At 36.4% G+C, this 23,666-nt stretch overlaps 1 protein-coding gene across 1 annotated transcript in view; it reads right to left on the bottom strand.

Annotated features, from left to right (window-relative positions):
• LOC146002607 (midasin) overlaps positions 1–23,666 on the bottom strand; it is a 586,494-nt gene that overhangs the window by 505,229 nt on the left and 57,599 nt on the right. Inside the window, exons 28-31 of the mRNA XM_083140572.1 lie at positions 20,998–21,134; positions 18,740–18,936; positions 17,578–17,763; positions 10,602–10,774 (exon numbers count right to left, since the gene is read on the bottom strand). Of these exons, the coding sequence (XP_082996698.1) occupies positions 10,602–10,774; positions 17,578–17,763; positions 18,740–18,936; positions 20,998–21,134 (693 nt within the window). The remainder of the gene's footprint in view (positions 1–10,601; positions 10,775–17,577; positions 17,764–18,739; positions 18,937–20,997; positions 21,135–23,666) is intronic.

Here is a 23,666-nt window from a genome sequence, read left to right as displayed (position 1 = left end):
ATACGAATCCCCAGCAGATAAGATAGGATTTATAACGTATTTCAGTATGGATAATTTGAAATACGGATAATTTTTAATACGAAGTTGTTTACAAGACCCTTCGGCAAAACTGGTTTCGCTTAATTCGAAGTAGACACCTGCGTAAGTCGACAAGAGAAGATCGAATATGGAGAGAGCTTGGACGTTATTTTAACTTGTCCTAAGAGCTGCTGACAACTCAAGGAAAGCAGCCCGAAATGCATGCTGGACTTGCATTCTTTGTCAATGTGCATGGCAGGTCAAGCTCTTTCACCACTGAATTTCACCTTGGAAATATTCACCAGTGCCAGATGAGAAATGCAAGATAAGATCACAGGAATGTTCCAAAATACAAGACCCGTGGTGCCTGGAAGTCTCGTCCATCTGTCTAGCTCTGAGCTCGAGATTCAGCAGTTTCCCGTGAGCTAGCAACTCTTGGCCTGTTAGCCGACAACTTCCAGTAACCACTTTCATTAAAAACTTTCTCTTTGTACCCTGTAGAACTTCATAAAAAAGGGAAACTGTTACAGATAATAAAAGCCACATATGCCAACCTGCTTAATGCATTATCATCTAGGTTTCCGCAAAAGTTTACCTCGATCTTAGGCATGTTGCAACTCCAGTTTCCCGCTTCATACGTTTCCCAACTGTGCAGGTCAAAAAATTTGCCAAAAAAGTGTTCTGTTGGCTGAGTGACTTCTCCCTCTTTTCCTATCAGCAAACAGGGGGAGGGGGAGGGGGGGGGGTCGATGCTAATTGTTTCGGCCACAATTTTCTTGCTCGTGCGCTCACACGGGCTGATTACGGGCGAAAGTGGATCCCTCCTCCTTTCCTTTGGCTTCTAAAATGAAGCAACCAGTTTGGAATACCTTCTTCAAAATGAACAAAAACCATGGGATAAGAAAAGAAAGTGACCCTCCTTCCCTTCTCCTACAACAGCTCATTCTCCGCCACTGGTGTGCATGGCAATGTGATAATTGCAGCATTCAGGTCCCTCTTTCTTCTTTGAATGCAGCTGTCTCGATAGGAAATATTGCCTGTATTATTATCTGTTGCATGGTAAAACGTAAAGCAAGGATCATTTCTTTCTTTTCCACACTGCTGATAAAAGTTCGGACTTTAAAATGCGGAGGATTTCCCTTCTGCTCTAACTTTCAGCCAATCTCATTGTGTTTACGCTGCAGCTGGTGTTTCGTCTAGCATCTGCAAAGCCGTTGCTTGCCGATAACAGATTTGACTCATCCATCACGATGGATAAAGTAGAATTGTTTTGAATCTCGCAAAGCTGTTTTGATTTGACGATAACTAAATTTGATCTCCAGAAAGAAAAACAAGAGTTAAAACAACTTCATGATGCACATCAAGTTTGTATATATATATATTAGGGATGGGAGCGATTAATCGGTACTCTATCGGTATCGGCCGATATAGGCATATTGGTGTATCAGTTTATCGGTAAAATTACCGATTATTTTACCGATCAGATATATCGATAAATATCTGATAATTTAGTGCAAAATACTGCCATTTTGTTATAATTTTTATGGATAATCTCAATGTCCTACTTTCTAAAAACGTAAATGTCTAAATATGCAACTTCTCTTTCACTGCAGTCACCTCGAAATACACATTTATTAAGGAGGTCAATGAACCTTTCAGGTTCTTCAGGACCATTTCTAATTTTATATCGGATCGGTAGAATATCGGTTATCAGTGTCGATAAATTTTATATCGGTACTTTATCGGTATCGGCCAAAATTTCATATCGGCCCATTCCTAATATATATATACACACACACGTATAGTCGCCGCTTTCTTCAGAACCATTCTCCAGAATACTCCTAAATCCAACAATAAATTATCGATTAACATGAGAGTAAATAACAATCACCCATTTTGATATCTGAAAATACGCAAGTTTCGTAAAGCTTGTTTTGAGCAGGGACCTGTAACGTAACCCAACTTGTAACGCTGTCAAGTTACGAACGGAACTATCGATATGCGTTACAATGGCATTGGCGTTCCACACAGTACCGGACAGATTGGACCTACCTACAACCTGGGTAAATTAGGCATACCGTTACTCAACGACCCATTCGCTTCAGGTACTGAGTGGAACGGGTCTCGGATGGAACGGGTACGATCGTACCCGTACATACTGTACCTGAACGGTGGCTACCGGGTACGAAATGGAACCACAAGTTGGTAACTGGTACTGAAGCACAATGACCAGCGCTTGTTATTAAAATACCGGTACGTGGATAGAAATGGATGAAGCGGGTAACATTTGTAACAGGAACTTACAGTACGTATCATAACAGTTTACTGTCAATCAACATTCCACAGCAGCAAATGGAATACCGATAAATATACATTTCTTTGTTTAAAACTAATTATAATAACTTTAGAAAAAAGTAATTCGTGATCTTTCTGGATTTTATTTATCCGAAAAATATGTATAAAAGCTATCTAGTTTATCTTTCATTAATTTGTTAATAATGGCATCAGCTATGCAAAAATTTTGAAGACCGTCACTCTGGCAAACTATTAACAATAGAAACAATTAGTTTCAACAAGCTCATGTATATTATACTAATTACAACAACCTGCGCAGAAGGTCGATATTCGTCATTCAGGCAACCTGTTACTAGGAGGCATGTGCAGTAGGCCCCATTACTTTTAAAATAGGTAGAGAAGTGAAATTGAGTTTGAAGGTAGATTATGCTAATTAGAGCACGGCTAAATCAACATGATTGTGGAAAACCGGAAGTTGATGGACGCCATATTGAAAAATGTTACTTCTTAAGATAGAGGAGTGAAACTCGGTTCAACGATAGCTTATACTAATTAAAGCATGGCAAATAAACATGATTGTGGAAAACCGGAAGTTGATGGACGCCATATTGAAAAATGTTACATCTTAAGATATAGAAGTGAAATTCGGCTTGAAGGTAGCTTATGGGAATTAGAGCATGGCAAATCAACGTGATTCCTGAAAACCGGAAGTTGGTGGACGCCATATTGAAAAACGTTACTTCTTAAGATAGAGAAGTGAAATTCGGCTTGAAGGTAGCTTATGGGAATTAGAGCATGGCAAATCAACGTGATTCCGAAACCAGAAGTTGGTGGACGCCATACTGAAAAATGTTACTTCTTAAGATAGAAAAGTGAAATTCGGCTTGAAGGTAGCTTATGGGAATTAGAGCATGGCAAATCAACATGATTGTGGAAAACCGGACGTTGATGGACGCCATATTGAAAAATGTTACTTCTTAAGATAGAGAAGTGAAATTCGGCTTGAGGGTAGCTTATGGCAATTAGAGCATGGCAAATCAACGTGATTCCGGAAAACCGGAAGTTGGTGGATGCCATATTGAAAAATGTTACTTCTTAAGATAGAGAAGTGAAATTCGGCTTGAAGGTAGCTTATGGGAATTAGAGCATGGCAAATCAACGTGATTCCGGAAAACCGGAAGTTGGTGGACGCCATATTGAAAAATGTTACTTCTTAAGATAGAGAAGTAAAATTCGGCTTGAAGGTAGCTTATGGGAATTAGAGCATGGCAAATCAACATGATTGCGGAAAACCGGAAGTTGGTGGACGCCATATTGAAAAATGTTACTTCTTAAGATAGAGAAGTGAAATTCGGCTTGAAGGTAGCTTATGGCAATTAGAGCATGGCAAATCAACATGATTGTGGAAAACCGGAAGTTGATGGATGCCATATTGAAAAATGTTACTTCTTAAGATAGAGAAGTGAAATTTGGCTTGAGGGTAGCTTATGGGAATTAGAGCATGTCAAATCAACGTGATTCCGGAAAACCGGAAGTTGGTGGACGCCATATTGAAAAATGTTACTTCTTAAGATAGAGAAGTGAAATTCGGCTTGAAGGTAGCTTATGGGAATTAGAGCATGGCAAATCAACGTGATTCCGGAAAACCGGAAGTTGGTGGATGCCATATTGAAAAATGTTACTTCTTAAGATAGAGAAGTGAAATTCGGCTTGAAGGTAGCTTATGGGAATTAGAGCATGGCAAATCAACGTGATTCCGGAAAACCGGAAGTTGGTGGACGCCATATTGAAAAATGTTACTTCTTAAGATAGAGAAGTAAAATTCGGCTTGAAGGTAGCTTATGGGAATTAGAGCATGGCAAATCAACATGATTGCGGAAAACCGGAAGTTGGTGGACGCCATATTGAAAAATGTTACTTCTTAAGATAGAGAAGTGAAATTCGGCTTGAAGGTAGCTTATGGCAATTAGAGCATGGCAAATCAACATGATTGTGGAAAACCGGAAGTTGATGGATGCCATATTGAAAAATGTTACTTCTTAAGATAGAGAAGTGAAATTTGGCTTGAGGGTAGCTTATGGGAATTAGAGCATGTCAAATCAACGTGATTCCGGAAAACCGGAAGTTGGTGGACGCCATATTGAAAAATGTTACTTCTTAAGATAGAGAAGTGAAATTCGGCTTGAAGGTAGCTTATGGGAATTAGAGCATGGCAAATCAACGTGATTCAAAAAAAACCGGAAGTTGATGGACTCCATATTGAAAAATGTTAATTCTTAAGATAGAGAAGTGAAATTCGGCTTGAAGGTAGCGTATGGGAATTAGAGCATGGCAAATCAACATGATTCCGGAAAACCGGAAGTTGGTGGACGCCATATTGAAATACGTTAATTCTTAAGATAGAGGAGTGAAATTCGGTTTTATGATATTATGGATATTACTGCATTGGAAATCAACATGATTAGGGAAAACCGGACGTTAACGGAAAAATTTACTTTAATATTCCTCTTTCCTTTGATGATTGCTTATGTTAATTAGAACATGGTCAATTAATATATTATAAAACCGAAAGTCGATGGACGGCATAATGAAAAATGCAATTTATTAAGATGAAGAAGTGAAATTGAATCAGCAGTTTGAAGAAGGGAACAAATCCAAAAAGCTGATTGTTGGGAAATTAAAAAAAACTGCCTATTGTCGTTACTGTTCATTATGGCTGAATCAAAATCGTATAAGAAATCCGTTACATATACCTACTATCCTAGTGCGTAGTATTTTTGGTATTGGACTTTAATAAAAAGGAATACGAGGATTATAAAAGTAAGGATTCGTTCCCTTCTTCAAACTGATGAGATGCACATTACGTATTATGCATATAAATGCTGGATTGAAAAAATCCAAATATTTATTTGTCACAAAATATCATAGAAATATTAAGTAGCATACATTATGTTGTGATTTCAACATTGATGAATCTTGAACTATTGAATACAGTGTCCAAACGTGCACAGAAAACTATTGCTCCCCTTCACTCAGACCATCATCCTCCATTGTCGCAGTCGTTGGCCTTGTCAACACCTCTTCATAAAATGGTTTGTATTCATCGGGAATGTACGTGACTATCTTGGCTACATCCTGTATCTTCTTGTGATTAATGGGGATGTGTCCATCATACGCTAGATCAGTTGGAATCTGGGCTACTGCTGAGTTTGGCTTTTGCAGCAGGAAAGTGTGTTTCACTAGGCCATGGATATACTCAGATGTGGTCAAATAACCTCTTGGTAAGGAGTATTCCACTTGCCTGTATTTAGATATCATAAATGATGTGGTCTTGTCAAGGGACTTTGCTGTTTTTTTGTAGAACTGCGGCTTCCCTCTATTATCAACGGCCAGTTTACCTGACGTAATCAATGAAGTTAACCTAAACAGTGCTTTATTTGTGATACCGTACAAAATTGAAAATGCCTTTTTACACACAGGTACACGTTCAGTGCCTTTCATTACGTGGTAAACAAAAATGCTATCACGTTTAAGTGGAACTGCACTTTTCGAACGCCTACGTGCCGGTGATTTACGGTCAATGAGTCCCATTAAAAATGTGTCTTGCTCATTTTTCGTTTGAAACCCTTGCAAAGTATTCAGTGTTCCTTGTCATTTACACTGAATTTCTTACTACATTTCTTCTTACAAGAGCAATCCCCATCTCTATTTGACTTTGCAGGCACTGTCTTTCCAGTTCTAATACTTACATACTCTTCACCTCGAAGTCTTTTGTTTTTCTGCACTACATAACTATACGTTTCTGGGCGCCGAGCACCTTTCCTCTTCTTTTTAAGCGTAAGAACAACATCGCTGTCCGATGAACTAGCACACATTCCAATAAGTTGCAAACACTTCACAATCATTTAGATTACTCGTTTACACCATCGCAGATTGTTACTCAGATACTAATTGCAGGTTAACCTTGGTAAACACAACAGAAATGTACAATAATATACACAAGGTTCAACAAGGTCTTGCATACCATCGCAACTTGTAACAGCTGTTAACAAGTGCGATCTTAGCGCCACTAGTGGGAAACGGATGAATCAGTTTGAAGAAGGGAACAAAACCTGGATTCATTCCCTTCTTCAAACGTACGAATATTTTCAAGGGCAATTACACCATGAAGCGTGTGGTTTTCGGTCCCTTTTCCTAACGTCCTAGATGCGGGTATATGTTAAGACACGTTTGGAGCAATAAAACGAATTTCGATTTTTTGGCGCTTGTTCCCTTCTTCAAACTGCTGATTCAATTCGATTAGATTAGATTATTGCGCTTACTAATTCGAACATGGACAATGCATATGCTGTCTGTAAAACTGGAAGTTGATAGACGCCATGTTGAAAAAGAAATACATTTGAGTGTCGATTCAGTTTTTATTTATTAAAAATTAAATATGAATTCCATCAAACTCAGGTTTTCCAGAATCATGTTCATTTGTCATGCTCTAATTCCCATAAGCTACCATCAAACCAAATTTCACTCCTCTGTCTTAAGAAGTAACGTTTTTCAATATGGCGTCCACCAAATTCCGGTTTTCCACAATCATGTTGATTTAACATGCACTAATTAGCAAGATCTACCCTCAAGACGAATTTCACTTCTCTATCTTAAGAAGTAACGTTTTTCAATATGGCGTCCATCAACTTCCGGTTTTCCACAATCATGTTGATTTAGCATGCACTAATTAGCAAGATCTACCACCAAACCGAATTTCACTTCTCTATCATAAGAAGTAACATTTTTCAATATGGCGTCCACCAACTTCCGGTTTTCCACAATCATGTTGATTTGCCATACACGAATTAGCATATGCTACCGTCAAACCGAATTTCACGTCTCTTTCTTAAGAAGTAACATATTTCAATATGGCGTCCATCAACTTCCGGTTTTCCACAATCATGTTGATTTAACATGCACTAATTAGCAATATCTACCACCAAATCGAATTTCTCTTCTCTATCTTAAGAAGTAACGTTTTTCAATATGGCGTCCATGAACTTCCGGTTTTCCACAATCATGTCAATTTTCCATGCTTTAATTCACATAAGCTACCGTCAAACCGAATTTCACTTCTATATCTTAAGAAGTAACATTTTTCAATATGGCGTCCATCAACATCCGGTTTTCAACAATTATGTTGATTTAACATGCACTAATTAGCAAGATCTACCACCAAACCGAATTTCACTTCTCTATCTTAAGAAGTGACTTTTTTCAATATGGCGTCTAATTTCCAGTTTTACCAAAATAATTTTGATTGGCAATGCCAGGTCAACCCGAATTTCAGATCTGTAACTTAGATGGTAACATTACTCAATATGGCGTACATTAACTTTCCCTTTTTTCCACATGTATTATTAGTTGGTAATATTCTAATTACATAAACTTAGCCTTACTGTGCATAAAGTGGACTTAAAACACCAACTCAAACCAAAACCAAATTACATAAACTATCATCATGTCGAACTTTCAATATCTTGCTTGAAAATATTTTTTTTAAATATGTTCACCTTGCACCCAATATTACGTGTATTGGTTATATAAAAGTAACATTATTAATAACAAATCTCACGATTCCATATTTATTTTTATATATATACAATTTATATTTTATTGCCTACAACCTCAATTAATATTAGTTCTTATCGATTTTTCAAGAATTCAACAAGGAAAGTTTTAAAATGAAGAGTTACGTGACATATATTTTCTGATCCATTCAATACCCATTTGATTTGCTGAAAATAGGTTTTGTTACAATTGTACCCGATCTTAAAGTTCAGATATACCCATCATGAAATTGTACCGGTATGATTCTAAGGAGAGGTACGTACCGTAACGGAACCGGCATTCAGATAAGGAACAAGTTCCATGCTTTCTGGTACGGGTATTTTAACGTTCCACTCTGTGTACCCAAAGCTGTCGTCCCCGAAGCACTCTCGGGTACGAACGGAACGGTATAGCAGAAGCGTTACTGTTCGCCTTACCAAGAGGTTCTGGTATTTTCGTTGGAACGGTCCACAGCACTTGGGCCGGTACGCGGTACCCGGTACGGAAATAACGCGGAACGGTGACAAATACCAATGAATTGCGTTACGTTACAGGTCCCTGGTTTTGAGTTCATTTTATGCTGATGAGATAATCAGGACTAAATATACAGTTTAAAGTGGAATCCAAACCAGAGTGATTATCGAGCAGCGCTGTTTAATGTGTCCTATGATACACATTTGATGCAAACAGATCGTAAGTTACATGTTTCCTTTTTAAGGGCGAATTGAGGAAGAGTTTGAACTGCTCCCTGGAAAAGGGGAGGGGGGGTGAATATGAAGTTGACTGAAGAAAAAAAACATGACCTTTTTTTTTGTGTGTTTTAGACAGCTGAACCAGAATTAAATTTACAGCCCCGAGCTTTTTCTTACTGGTGCCGAGAAAGTCTGTGTTGTCTCCCAAGAGAATCTTATCATACCAGTTAATCCTGCAACGGACAATGTTCTAGCGAACCCACATAAAATCCAATATTCATTCTGTACAATTATCTCCAGTCTCTTGCTCGCGTCAGTGTGACTGCTGTCAAGGTTCTTCCGAGTTTCACTTCTTGGAATAAACGAGAGATTGTTTTCCTTACCACAGAATGCATCCTGTGCATAACAGGTTGTATAACTATGCAGGATAAATGGTGTTACCATCTCTTTGGAACCTTTGTGTCCACGTAAGCTCCGTGTCATCATTTTGTGTAACATTTTTTACACTTTCTTTAAAACTTACAATATTATTATATAGTACATACAAAGCTTATTTTCTGTGCTACTACCAAGTATAAAACATACGTTGTGGGACTAATTTATACTCTTACTTTATTTACACCTGAAAAACAGGTGCCATCTTGAAAAGTTTGAATAACTCGAAGTTGTTTCATTTGAAGTTGAGATTTTTTGGTCCCTTGAACTTTGTATTAACAAGGTTTTCCTGTATTGATATGCCAAGGTAATAGCGTGCACTAGCCAGTTTCGAAGATTTTCAAGCATGCCTCAAGAGGTAAAAATATTGCCCGGCTGCCTAGCGGCATGATAGCACAGTGGTAACATATCAGTTTCACACAGCAAAAGTTCTGGGTTACATTCCCCGTTCGATTGAGTCTACTATTGTTTTCATTGTTTTAACTCAAGTAACCATTTAACTCAAGTAACCATTTATTTTATTTGCTGTGTGAATTGTTGAGAAATATTTTGTTTTCTATGTTTTATGGTAATTACCTCTGTGGATCGTGTACAAAAATGTAAATAAATGCCTTGATTGGAAGTAGTATTCTTGTTTTTGTCTTCATCATTTTCTCAAAAAAGAACATGTATACCTTTTGCTATAGATAATATGTATTTTGTTGAATATAACATGTAAAAAGTAAAGTGCTCCCCTGTACTTTGCATCATGCCATGAAGTTGTATAGGGGGTGTGGAGTTAGGGCCCAAGACTTTCTTCATCATGGTCGAAAATGGGGGTGATGTGATCAGCACCACACCCCTGGCCACATTTACTCCCCAGAGTATCCTCCAGGTACCCACTTTATATGACGCTGGGTGGGCACTGGAGCCACTTGAACAGAATTTAATACGCAAATGTTTCTAAAATGATGAAAAAATTGAAAAACTTTATTGTGAAAAATCATTTTCATAAATAAAATTAAAAATACTGAGACATGCTTGGAAAGCTTTGAAACTTTAAAGCACTTTTTCTCAAGAGTACCTTGTCATATCAATACCTTAAGGGTACCTTACCACTACACGAAGTCTCGACCCAAACTCAATTTCTCAAGCCATGCCCTCTCCTTGTAAGAGGCACACATTTGAAACATTAGCCTTCTTCTTGAATTATCAGAACAGTGGTAAAAAAAGCACGGTTTGTTTGGTTTTGGTCATATTTTACGCTATTTACACATTTGTAGTATTTAAAAAGGGGATCAGAATTTCCGTGCAAGAATGGCAGTCAGGAGCCAAGTGGGGTTGTAAGTTATGGAGTATCCTTTAATAATTCAATAATGATGTCAGGGGAGGGGGCTAATTCAGCTGGAGCATGGTGATGATTGTGTCACCTTTAGTATTATTTATCAAGAATGTGTGGGATTGCCTCCACAAAACCAATATGCATTCATGGCACTGTGCAATGCACAAGGATTAGTTTTACTTGAACTTTATAGTACACTCTATATACTTGTGCAAATTTAGATCATATAATCCTGCCAAATCACTAACCTTTTCTAATGAAGAATGGCCTGATTCCGAACATATTTTCTGTTGTGAGCTCGATCTCCTCTGCACTGCAGCCCAAGATACTATCTACATTCGGTTTGTGTTGAATCATTTTTTCAATTTGTTCCACTAGATATGCAAGAGCCATTTTCTGGACATTTTTAATGCCACTAGTACTGAAAAGAAAACAATGATTATGGAATGTTTGATTGTACGCGCACACAATGAGAGTAGTCACTGCAAACATATATTATTTAATTAATTTCAAATTCTGACATGACATGATGGAACAAAGTATACATAATGACCTTGACAAGTGAAGAAGCATATGTTACAGCTTACAGGGTAGCTACGATTTTTTGATTATGAAATTCCCTGACTTTTCCAGGTTTTCCAGACCAGAAATAAAATTTTTCCAGACATGTTTGTCGTCATGATTTTTGCTTTTGAACCTCATGTTTTTCACTTAAATATGCAGGCACGTTAATTATTATGAATATGAATATACACAGTTATTAGCTGATAATTTACCATGTGATTAAAATAATGCTATTCAATGAAAAAATAAATAACTATTGTACTTCCCATTTTCACTAAGTCATTACAATTAAGGTGGTATAAAAAAATCAATAAAAAATGTGGCATATATCAAAGCTTTACAATGTAACCTGTATACGGACAACCTCAATTAGCATATATAAATACAAATGAGAAACAACAGAAAATTAGGTCATCTACCTTTAGAAAATATGCAATAAGTTTAATGATTATATTTTTTAATTTATTGAAAATAGTACATATTACAGAAATTCAGACCTTGAATGGGGCCAGTGACCAATCATACACCAAAAAAAAATATATACACGGGCCATACTTTGGAATCAAATATCTCCATTATTTGAGTTTTCCACATGTTGGAACCAATTTTATATTACGAAAAACATCGAAATCTGTCTTTTAAAAGGTAACAGTTCCGAATGTTTTATGATTTTTTTTTCAAATTTTCCTAGCAGGAAGACTAATTATCATAGAATTTTGGCAATCATTGTGAAACAAAATTTGAACCTTCCTTAAAATAATGAGCACTATTTGAATTCGACAAAAGTTATTTATGTTGAAAAAAAACCTTCAAAATGACCTTACTCAATCATACACGCTTCCCACGGACAAGGTATTCTCCGGTTGACAAGCAACAGTAAGTATCGTAAACTAGTGGGAATGAATGTAGAAATAAATCAGAACCTTAGTAGAGTGCATTCAGGGTCTTTATTTTAATTCTAAGACAACCAAACCTGACATTCCTAACCTAACCACAAAAGCATATATTGACAAAATCTTAAGTAATCGCTAAAACACTGCAGTATGTGTTAACAGACATAAATCGAAATCGAACCATGTAAAAGTTGCATTTGTAGCATGATGAAATCGTAATAAAACAAAAGGAACTTGGGCTCATTTTCACCACTTTTCAGCATAATTTCATTCTACATGCAAACAATACGTAAAATTACTATCGGCATCAAACCAACATTCCTAACCTAACAACGATGTGTGCCCAGCGTACGTTTAATTCCTCTATTTCGCACCAGTTTTTAAAAAATAAATTCGTTCTACATGCACAAAACACGTGCATATTCGAATAATGACGTCACTGATACTGCATAAAATCACTAATTTCTCGGGTGTAACACATCTCTGCAATGTAAAAACTACGACAACGAGCAAATGAACTAGTTGACCAGGTTGCTTCTGAACGGGTTGCAAACGAAGGACTCAAATTCACAGAACAGGTTCACAGGGGGAATGAAGTAGTGAGTCCCTTTGTTTTTACTCGGCGTCCGCACCCATCCAGTGTGACGTCAACCACAGCCAGTTACGTGAAATTCTGCTCTTCAAGCTTTATTGCAGATCCAAAACCAATGAACTGTCCGAACACCAACCTGCTCCGCTTCACGTATCAAAAGAGAACGGGTTCCGAACGGGTGTGTTCTTGAAGAAAGGAAATTTCCTCACCACACACAAAGCTAAAGCAACATTTTTTCCGCAAGAAATTCTGAGGATGGCTGGCGTGTAGGTTTCGTCTTGAGTAGCTTGTTCTCTAAGGAAATATCTCACGCCTCTCCAAATTCCGGTCTTGAACACGTTCACAAGAACGAGTTGCACAATGAACGGATCCAAGAACCTAGATCCAAGAGTGAATAAATATAGAATCGAAATGCGAAGGAACCATAATTTTGTACGTAACAGACTAGAAGTCATAATGACGAGAGGAATAAGTTTCTGAACTGAATCTTTTGGGGGGACTGGAATCACAAGAACCGAACTTGGAAGTGGAAATGAACCGTTCGTTCATTTTGTAACTGGTTCTCCTGCAACTCCAAAATGCATGTAAATTCCAGAAAATATGCCAAATTCCCTGACTATTCCCTGACTAACCAAATTCCCTGACTTTTCCCTGTTTTCCAGGTTTTCCAGTCGCGTAGCAACCCTGAGCTTAGCACTCCATTGACCTTTTTCTTCCTTTCAAGTCCTCTTCCTGTGTAGACCCTACCTGTGATTGAACCCAAGACAAGGTGACAGCATTACTACAACATCAGTGAGGCAATTCATTGATCTTTCTGACCCCTACTTGTCCCTAGTCCCAACTGGCAAAAGTTTTGTTTCTTAACTAAAGAAAAGGCAACAAAAAGCACAGGATTTTACAAAAGCATTACCTTTAGTAATGATAACACTCATGCAATAAATGCAACTAATATTTCATAAATTAAAAAACAAAACAAAAAAAAATAAAAAATGAAATTATCTGCAAATCACATGAACTTGAAATTTTAACATCCTGTTTCTACTTGCAAAATATATTCTAAAATTTGCACAATTCAAAGTTGTTTCAAAGATAACATATTTTGGTCCTTTGAACATCAAACAAATGAGGTTTATCAGGAGGCAGGGGGTTAAAATTTTATATTGTAAGAGAATGTAAAATTTGAGAAAATTTTGTAACGAATTGCTTTAATAGGACTAGGAAAACTAAATACCGCATTTACTCATGTATAATGTACACTTTTTTTCAAAATCCCCCCCCCCAAAAAAAAAACTGTGGTGCATATTATGTACGGAATAATTCGGATGGCCAACATGAAACCATACACGATTGAATTGATTTTTCATGTTTATGGAACCCTATCATGTTATATATCATTGTAAAGCTTAAATTCTGCAGTTTTTGAATATGGCAACAGTATTTCATTCAAGATGGTGACACTAATGTGCAATGCGGTTGAAATAAGCTCATCACTTTGGATGAAAGAAAAGATATGGAAAAGAAAATAATAATTAAAATGTATTACTTGCAAATAATATGATATGGAGTGTGCAAATGCCTTAAGAAATCTTGTGCTGGTGATAGTTTGAGGGTCCTGAATGTGGCTCGTATAAATGTTATGTTAATCACGGGAAAAGTATATATTTTGAAGTTTCTTTTAAAACAAGTAAAGAAGGAATGAGCAAAGCTACACATAAAAGTTTGAAAGCCATTTCCCACGATTTTTCACCTTGTAATGTAATGTTCTGTGACATTACAAAGAACACATCTGTGACACCAAGAAAAACAGTGCCATCACATGGGATGCTTATCAGCGGTATTTGTTGGGCAAGAAATAATAGCAAATAACTTCCTAAGCACTGCAAATCCATAACAATTTTCATCTCGCTCTCTACTATTGCAGAATAAATAAGGTGGTTAAAGATCAAAAGCTTTGGGATGTAAAATGCAGTGGAGGGAGAGGGAAGGAGGTGGCATAGGTTGGTGACATTGTTTACTCAAGAGGATACAGTCAACTCTCGAATCTACGACCCAGGATATAATGACTGATTGCAAGAGAGTGCTACTGCCCAGCGCCAGTGTTTTGTCTAGGTGGCCAACATCGCCTACCCTTATCAACTACTGTAATAACCACAATGACTCATCCAGAAGAAAAGCGGCATTGTTTTTAATCTGCAGCTACAGACTGTTTTGCTTTGATGATTATGAAATACGAACACCATACACAAAGTGAGAAGTTAAAAGACAAGCAAGTTTCTTCCACTCTTCGCAGCTTTCTGAAAAAAAGAGACCATAACTCTATCTTGCGGCAGGGCAGTTCCATCTTCTTCCCCTTGTGTTCGTGGCGGCGCTAGTTGATGCATGACTTTCACTTTCTGTCTTTCCGAGCTATAGTGCTTCCTTCTTTTGTCACGCATTGGGGTTTTGGCGCTGTCGGAAGGAAGGTCCGTGCCAACTAGCGCCGCCACGTACACAAATGGAAGAAGAAACCATGCCGCCCGCAGCAAGACAAGACGAAGTCACCAGACGGGTGGTGAAATCGATCGCAAAGAAATTATGCGGGAAAAATGAAAAGTGAACTTGCAAAATGCGAAAGTGTCAAAACTTGTTTAAGAGTTCAGTTTATGCTGTTGGACTAATCGACACTGGATACCTGTATGCAGTTTCAAGTGTGATCTGCATAACTGAAATATAATAGTAAACAACTTTAGGGGAATTGTCAGGGACAGACGAAAAAAGCATATCTACTAACAAGAGAAAAACGTAAGTACTAACACGAAAGTATAATTGCGATTTCACTATATTAAAATTATGTAACATGTAATTTTGCACAAGTGTAATTAAAAAAAGGGGTCTAAGCACAATTTTAACACTTTTTTGCATGTGTGTGGTCGGAAGTGGGTCAAAATTGGTGCAAATTCAAATAACGACCCCTTCGAAATAACGATACTTTTCCCGGGGAACTGTACAAGGCCGTTGTATCAAGAGTTGACTGTATTCTCCTCTTGGTCCACATAGCAACAAGTGACTCATTGAATAGGTATGATGTCATTCACTCTTGATCAGCATAGCAACAGCTTTACGACCTACAATTAAGAAAGCCATTTTTTGAACCTGGATTGTACTGCACATTATTAGGGGCATGCATATTTCGTTTTTGACGAAAAAACGAAATTTGAAAAATCACATTGTAGTGTTAATTTTTCATGTTTTTGAAAGGTTTGAGATGCATTTTGTGACCATGTTTTGTCATGAAATAATGCGAAATGAACTGCAAAAAGCAAAATTAACTCTTGAACACGAAATTTAGGGTTTATTCACCGACGCGACACCTTCTGAGGTCTTCCTGAGAGTTATGCAATTCCTGGAAAATTTATTAATTCTGCTGTTAATATTGGAGAAGCAAAAATGGACTCCTTTACACAGAAATAAACTTAATACTCTGATAACTACATAATTGGTTATTATTTTTCACCGCTATAACACCGATATTTATTTTATTTACCGCTTTTGAACCCGAAATTGACTCAGGTTTTGTACCAAAATTTTGCTTTTTTATTTACCAAAAATATGTGCCTCTACACATTATATACGAGATATACCGTATTTAGGCGTGTATAATGACCATCCTGGTTTTTGATGGGGAAAAAGTGACAAACAATTATAGCTCGTAGATAATGCGCAGTACAATCCAGGTTCAAGAAATGGCTTTCTTAGTTGTAGGTCGTAAGTCTGTTGCTATGACGATCAAGAGTGAATGACATTCATGCCTATTCAATAAGTCACCTGTTGCTATGTGGACCAAGAGGAGAATATCCTTTTGTGTAAATAATAAGTCACCAACCCAACCCACACCACCTCCTCCCCCTCCCTCCACTGTCTTTAGCATCCCAAAGATTTCATTCTTTAACCACCTTACTTATTCTGTAATAGTAGAAAGCAAGATCAAAATTACCTTATGGATTTGCAGTGCCCAGGAAATTATTTTGTATTATTTCTCACCCATCAAATAGCACCAATTCTCATCTCATATGACAAGAGGTGCATGCTCGAATTCTGCCAGAAGGGCACTGCTTTTATTGGTGTCACATAACATTACATTACAAAGTGAAAAATTGTGGAAAATTGCCTTTAAAGTTTTATTCGTGTTTTTGCTCATTCCTTCTTTACTTTTTTATAAAAAAACTTCAAGATATAGGTATACTTCTTCCGTGATTAACATAACATTTATACAAGGCACACTCAGGACTCTCAAACTAGCAGTTAGCAGCACAAGATATTTCAAACTAGCAGTTTATTTCACATGATTTTGAGCCAATATGTACTAGGAAAATGCACCTCACCCTTTCGATAACATGAAATATGAACATCACATCATGTTATTTCACATTTTGTGTTTCCATTAAAAACAAAATATGCATGCCTCTCCTTATTACTCATTGACTTAAGATTGTTCTAAATTTCTTAGCACATTTCTCTTCACAAGAACTAAAGACAAATCATTTAACACATTAGCTGCAATGTGAGTTGTACTTAACTCGTGCTACTTTTAAGCCCGGGGCCTCGTGAAGAGTATTTAACTCACATGTCTCTTTACGTTGGGAGCCTCGTAGTGCACCGGCAACTCACACTACCATGCTATAACATACATGTTATGTAAAGAATAGTCCCATGGACAAAAATTTGCAGATGGTTCGTGAAAATCTTATTTAGTGATGCTGTTATTGTTACAATTAATACAAATAATTTAAAAAACATGAATCAAATGGATAGATGTACATTAACTTCTTTCATATTTATTTTTGCCTTAAAATTTCACTTAAACCTGACAAGTAAACAAAAAAAATGCATATAAAATAATTAAATATAATTTTTCATCTAATCATCAAGAAAACTATTGCTTTCAATGATTTTTTTTTATTATATTCTTGTAATAAAACAGTGTGCCCTCAGGGATTTTTTTTTCTTCTATTGTGGCAGTCAATGTGATAAATTCAAGATTTACTATTAGTTCTCGTGAACAAATTCCTTTGTCATACCAAAATAATTATGTGATTCTTACACCATTTGTAGACAGTCCAAAACTGACTGTGTAATTGAAAATAATGCAGCTTGTAAGTAGAACATGCTATGGAAACCATATTTTTATACTCCTACCTCTCCATGCTTGTAGTGCCTGCTCCTAGACCATCCAAAAATATGAGACATGCTCCATGAATGTAAGCAGTGGGAAGATCAATCTTCAGTAAGGCATCATTTTCGTCAGACATTTCATCTCCATCATCAGCACAGGTGTTAATAAAACTAATCCAAGTCAAAATATCTCTGATGCTAACAGTACATCTGGCCAAAAAGAAAATGTTTGCAATTAGCAAAAAAATGTTACGAGCAATTAAGTTATGGATAATACAAATGTAGCAGTGAGGACCAAATGTTTCAAAATGTTAGTGGAAACAGTCTTATACTGTCTGTCTGTCAGTCAGTCGCCATATTACTTTCAATATCTGTACTTTACTGCAAAAGTCTTATCATTTTCTTATTATTATGAATATAATTTAAAAATTGATTGTAGTAATGTGGTTACATATACTAGTTCAGGAATTAAGGAAATTAATGAAAACTTCAGGTTTTGAAAGTAGCATTGGTAAATTTTGCATCAGTCCATCCCCCAATTATATACATTGAGACTGAGCCAATATCGATGCCGATATCAGTACTAGCCAATACTAGTGGAATTGGTACCAGAAAGTATGTTCGAATTTATTTACCAATACCAGAATTTCCTTTCCAGCATTTTAGTATATCACAAGGTTCACAAAAATGCTATACAACATTCTCACAGGGTCCACAAAAATGCCACATGGCATTCACATGGTTCGCATAAAAGCTGTGCAACACTTTTGCAGTCTAACCTGGAAATTAAGCAAAATTTGAAGTTTCCATATATTTTGCACCAATATTGTATGAAAAACTGTATTTTGTGATTACATAACACTTATTCATACTATGGGAATGAGAGATGCAGTAATAGATAATTCAGGTACTCGTGTAACACTTATTTAAATATTCCGATGTAATTCTTGAATATTTTGAAGCTAAATTCTGGTAAAATTGATGCTCATAATTGGAGTGGAATACTTACCCACTAGAATTAATCAATATTTTGAATAACTTTTAATTGTTACAATGATATCATTGTTGCATTGGTATAGGTACATGTGGGAATCAGAAAGAGCATCGGTTCAAATAGGTATCAGCTATAAGACATTAAAATTAAAAGTACATAAAATCTAAAACATTATCTAAAATTCATTCTCACCTTTTTCCCAAATCATTGTTGCCAAACCAATCCAGAAAATCCAATATTGAATTTCCCACGCCAGAACTGCCGTCTTCTTGGTTACCAAGTGAAAGCCCTGGTTTTATGTTGTGCTCGATTATTGAAACTAAGTCTGCTCGTTCTGTGGACGGCAGACACCAGATTTCTGTAAATCGATTCCTCAAAGCTGGTGACAACTGAAATTCAAAGAATCTCTCTCAAGTCACCATAATGTAAAGAATTATCACATTCAACGAAACAGAAATTGCAGTCAAATATTTATAAACATGCACAGCCCTGACAATGTAATGTAGAAGGTCAAATTTTCAATTTGCAGGTGACAGAGTCAGCATCTACACTATCAGGTGTAACAATATTTATTATTTATTTTTCATAACAGAAACATTTGTGAACATTTTCATTATCTTACAAATAATTAAATAAATTCTTCCTCATTTTCCCCAAACTAATTATTATTTCTAGCCATGAATGAGAAGTCAAAGGACTCAGTGAAAGTGATGAATTACTTTACTTTGTAACGCCGTAGTACACGACCTGCAATTTTAGACTGAATGGTCATTTTGAGATCTGCATTGGAATACTAGCATACAAAAACTTAACAATCCCACAATAAAATTGTAAATATCATTGACTTTCATGTAGTCACGGACACTTCTGGGTTGTAACAAACCCATTTCCTTTCAATAAGATATTTACAATCCAGAAGTATCCGTGGCTGGACAAGGTTTCACCTGAATGAAGAGGATGTTACTTCCTGCAACATTGTTTTAAGTGTTTGGCACATTTTTCTTGAATGCACCAATTTCATTTACCTCATACAGGGTTTTAACCTTCCAAACGATTTGTCAGCAATGTTGGGTGATGATGCCAGTGTTTTAGCCAATGTTTTTAGTTTTTTTTTGAGAAGAGCAGGTCTCTTCCATTGTTTCTAAGGTTTTTTTAACCCAACAGTTAAGAGTTTTAGATGATGGGATTATTTCCCCCTGTACATTGAAGGGTGCAAAATGGTCATACGTCCCAACACACCCAAAGCTTTTAAATCAATCAATCCAACAGATGAGAGAAACATCCAAGCTTTATCCTCAGAATTCAAACCAAGACCCCTTGTTTCACAACATATTACAGTCATCATCATCATCCTTCGCAGTTTCCTGCCTCTGGCTGGATCGGCATAAAAGTCAAGCCTCTCCATTTTTTCCTGGTCTTCCACCAGTCCTCTCTTTCCATGAGGTTCCAATTTGGCCTCTTCTCCTAACACTCTCCGCTATCTGCTTTTTCCACCGACATCTTGGTCTTCCCCTTGCCTTATTCCAACTCCTTGTGCATTGTAGCTCTTACTGGTAGTCTTTCTGCATCCAACCTCTTCATGTGTCCGAACCATCTCATCTGTGCCTGATCTATCATTTCCTGAAGCTTCACCACACCCACTGTTTGTCGGATATCCTCATTCCTTATTCTATCCCTTCTAGTCTTCCCCAATATACTCCTTAAAAATTTCATCTCCAGTGCCTTTATCTGCACCTGCAAAAGGTCTCTGTCTTTCCTTTTTCTCTCTCTGTCATTGTCCAAGTCTCTGCTCCATACATAATTATTGGCACATAGTATGCGTTATATATCACCTTCTTGCATTTCATAGTTACATCCCTGTTCCATATCAATCTTCAAACACCTTGATATAGTCCACCACCCATTTGACATCTTCTGTTTACCTCCTCAACTATTCTTCCACTTCTCTCAATTATGTTTCCTAGATATTTGAAGCTCTCCACAACCATCAACTCTTCCATGTCCATCTTTATTCTTGGTTTCTTGTTGTTATTAGCACCTCACTCTTTTCTGCACTGAATTTCATTCCTCTCTTCTGATTTCCTCATTCCAAATATCAAGCTGTCTCTGTACTACTTCTTTCTTCTTTATTAAGCAAATTGTTCATAATCTATACACAAAACTTCAGCAGTCTTGTCCCTATATTACAGTATAACTGTTAAATCAAAGAGTTTATCCAAAGCTGTGTACAAACTGCACAAAATACAGAAGGTTGAAGTCCAATGAATGAAGTATTTTCAGCTATAAATGTTGAACTTTTGAACTTGCATCTTTGTTTTTTATGGATATCACATGTAGTAAAATGGAATTTTTCCATCCCACACAACGTTTGCAACTTTTCAATTAACCCCCCCCCCCCCCCCAAAAAAAAAAGTTAAAGTCAGCCCAAGATCATGTTAAATTCAGCTTACCTCCTTCTTCCCAAAGTCTCCACCTGGATTCATTGTTCCAATGATGTGGAAATTGCTGTGTGCTACAACAACAGATGCATTTTGTTCATTGTCGCCAACAGTTCCTTTCTCAGCAAGCAGCAGAGTCCGTTCAGGTTCTACATGAACAAGAAAAAATCTCAAGCACAAGCACATTGAAAGAATTACACTTTGTGCAATGAAGTAGCTAAATTAATGCGGCTATGTCAATATATAAGACAGTTGATTTTTTTTTAAAAAGTTCATTTTTGCTGCAGACTGATTCATGTTCCAACATAATGCATAACTCATGATAATTGACACTTTGTAATGAATCAGATTGGAAAGTATATTTTGTTTTGATATTTGCACCATGTTGTGACAAAAACGTGGTGGCAAAATGAACTTCCTGCCTATTGGAAACTCCAAACATAAATGTTACAATGTGTAATCTCTAGGGCCATGCATATTTTGTTTTGGACAAAAACATGAAATGTGAAATAATACAGTGTAGCGTTAATTATTCACGTTCTTGAAAGGTGTGAGGTGAATTTTGCTCTCAGGTTCCGTCATGAAATGATTAGATATGAAATGCAAAAAATAAACTCTTAAATACGAAATTTAGGGTTTATTTACTGTCATTTACCTTCTGAGGTCTGAATTATCCTGAGAGTTATGCAAATCAGGGGAAATTGATTAATTCTGCTGTAAATATTTGAGAAGCAAAAATGTTCTCCTTTATACAGGAATAAACATCATTCTAACTATAAATGTGCTATTAGAAGTGAAATGTTAATTTTGTGTAATAAGTAGGGGCATGCATATTTCGTTTTTGACGAAAAAACGAAATTTGAAAAAACACATTGTAGTGTTAATTTTTCATGTTTTTGAAAGGTGTGAGGTGCATTTTGTGACCATATTTTGTCACGAAATAATGCGAAATGAACTGCAAAAAGCGAAATTAACTCTTAAACACGAAATTCAGGATTTATTCACCGCCGTGACACCTTCCGAGGTCTGAATTATCCTGAGAGTTATGCAATTCCCGGAAAATTGATTAATTCTGCTGTTAATATTGGAGAAGCAAGAATGGACTCCTTTATACAGAAATAAACTTAATACTCTGATAACTACATAAATGTGCTATTAGAAGTGAAATGTTAATTCTGTGGAATAAGTGTAGTTTTTAAATCAAATTTAGGATTATTTTCACAATTTTAAAACCAATATGTCTTTTTATATACCACTTTTCATCCATTTTTTCACCGCTATAACACCGATATTTTATTTTATTTACCGCTTTTGAACCCGAAATTGACTCAGTTTTTGTACCGAAATTTTGCCTTTTTATTTACCAAAAATATGTGCCTCTAGTAATAAGTATAGTTTTTAAATCAAATTTAGGTTTTTATTCACCATTTTAACGCCGAAATGCCATTCTAAATACCACTTTTGATCCTGAAAGATGCCAAGTTTTTGTAAGGAAAGTTTGTTTTTATATTTACCATAAATATGTGGCTCCAGTAATCTTGTATTTAATGTTTCTGTCAAAAATTAGATATGCATGTTGCCAGTGATAAGCTGAATCTCTTAATTAACATGCACAAAATTTTCCAGAATTGTAGAACAGGAATAAAGTAAACAATTTGAAAGAAAGGGTAAATTTATTTTCAGCACCTATAATTATGCAAAGGTTTAAGGAATCATACATATAATGACAGAGACAAAAGAAAGATGCAGGCAGTGGAAACGAAATTTTTAAGGAGTGTATTGGGGAAGACTAGAAGGAATAGAATGAGGAATGAGGAGATCCGACTGACAGTGGGGGTGGTGAAGCAGAAAGACTACCAGTAGGAGCTTACAATGCACAAGGCGTGGGAATAAGGCAAAGGGGGAGACCAAGATGTCGGTGGAAAGAGCAGCTAGCGGAGAGTGTTAGGAGAAGAGGACAGCAATGGCAGCATCAACCCCAGTTTCTGCATTAGTTCTCTCTTCTACTTTGGTTACTGCCGGGGTTTATTTGTTATTTCGTTTTGGGGATATATTAACATTTACTATTCTTGGAATACAAATAATTGCCCCTATCTTCAAATTAAATGGGATAATAATAACAATAACAGATGGGAAAATTAAAAGTAGAATTACCTATAATGGATAATAGTAATAAGCCTAACATGCCCTTAAACATACCCCAGCCCCCGAACATGTGGATAGAGAGGAGTGGTGGAAGACCAGGAAAAAATTGAGAGGATTGACTTTTATGTCGACCCAGCCAGAGGCAGGAAACCGCAAAGGATGATGATGACAAGGGGCTTGAATATTTTGTTTTTGACAAAATCATGAAATGTGAAATAACACATTCTAATGTTAATTTTTAATGTTTCTGAAAGGTTTGAGGTGCATTTTGGTACCCCGTTTTTTCACAAAATGATGCGAAATGAATTGCAAAATGCGAAATAGACTCTTATACACGAAATTTAAAGTTTATTTACCGATGCGACATTTTCTGTAGTTTGAATTATCCTGCGAGTTATGCAATTCACGGAAAATTGATTAATCCTACTGTAAATATTTGAGAAGTAAGAATGCACCCCTTTATACAGGAATAAACTTAATACTCTGGTAACTACATAAATGTGCTATTAGAAGGGTTGTGTTTATTATTGTAATAA

The sequence above is a fragment of the Lepisma saccharinum genome, chromosome 18 (assembly GCF_977018435.1).
Source record: "Lepisma saccharinum chromosome 18, izLepSacc3.1, whole genome shotgun sequence".
In the NCBI taxonomy this organism is placed as follows: domain Eukaryota; kingdom Metazoa; phylum Arthropoda; class Insecta; order Zygentoma; family Lepismatidae; genus Lepisma; species Lepisma saccharinum.
The sequence above is the reverse complement of the archived record's forward strand: the minus strand, read 5'-3'. Positions and strand labels throughout refer to the sequence as shown.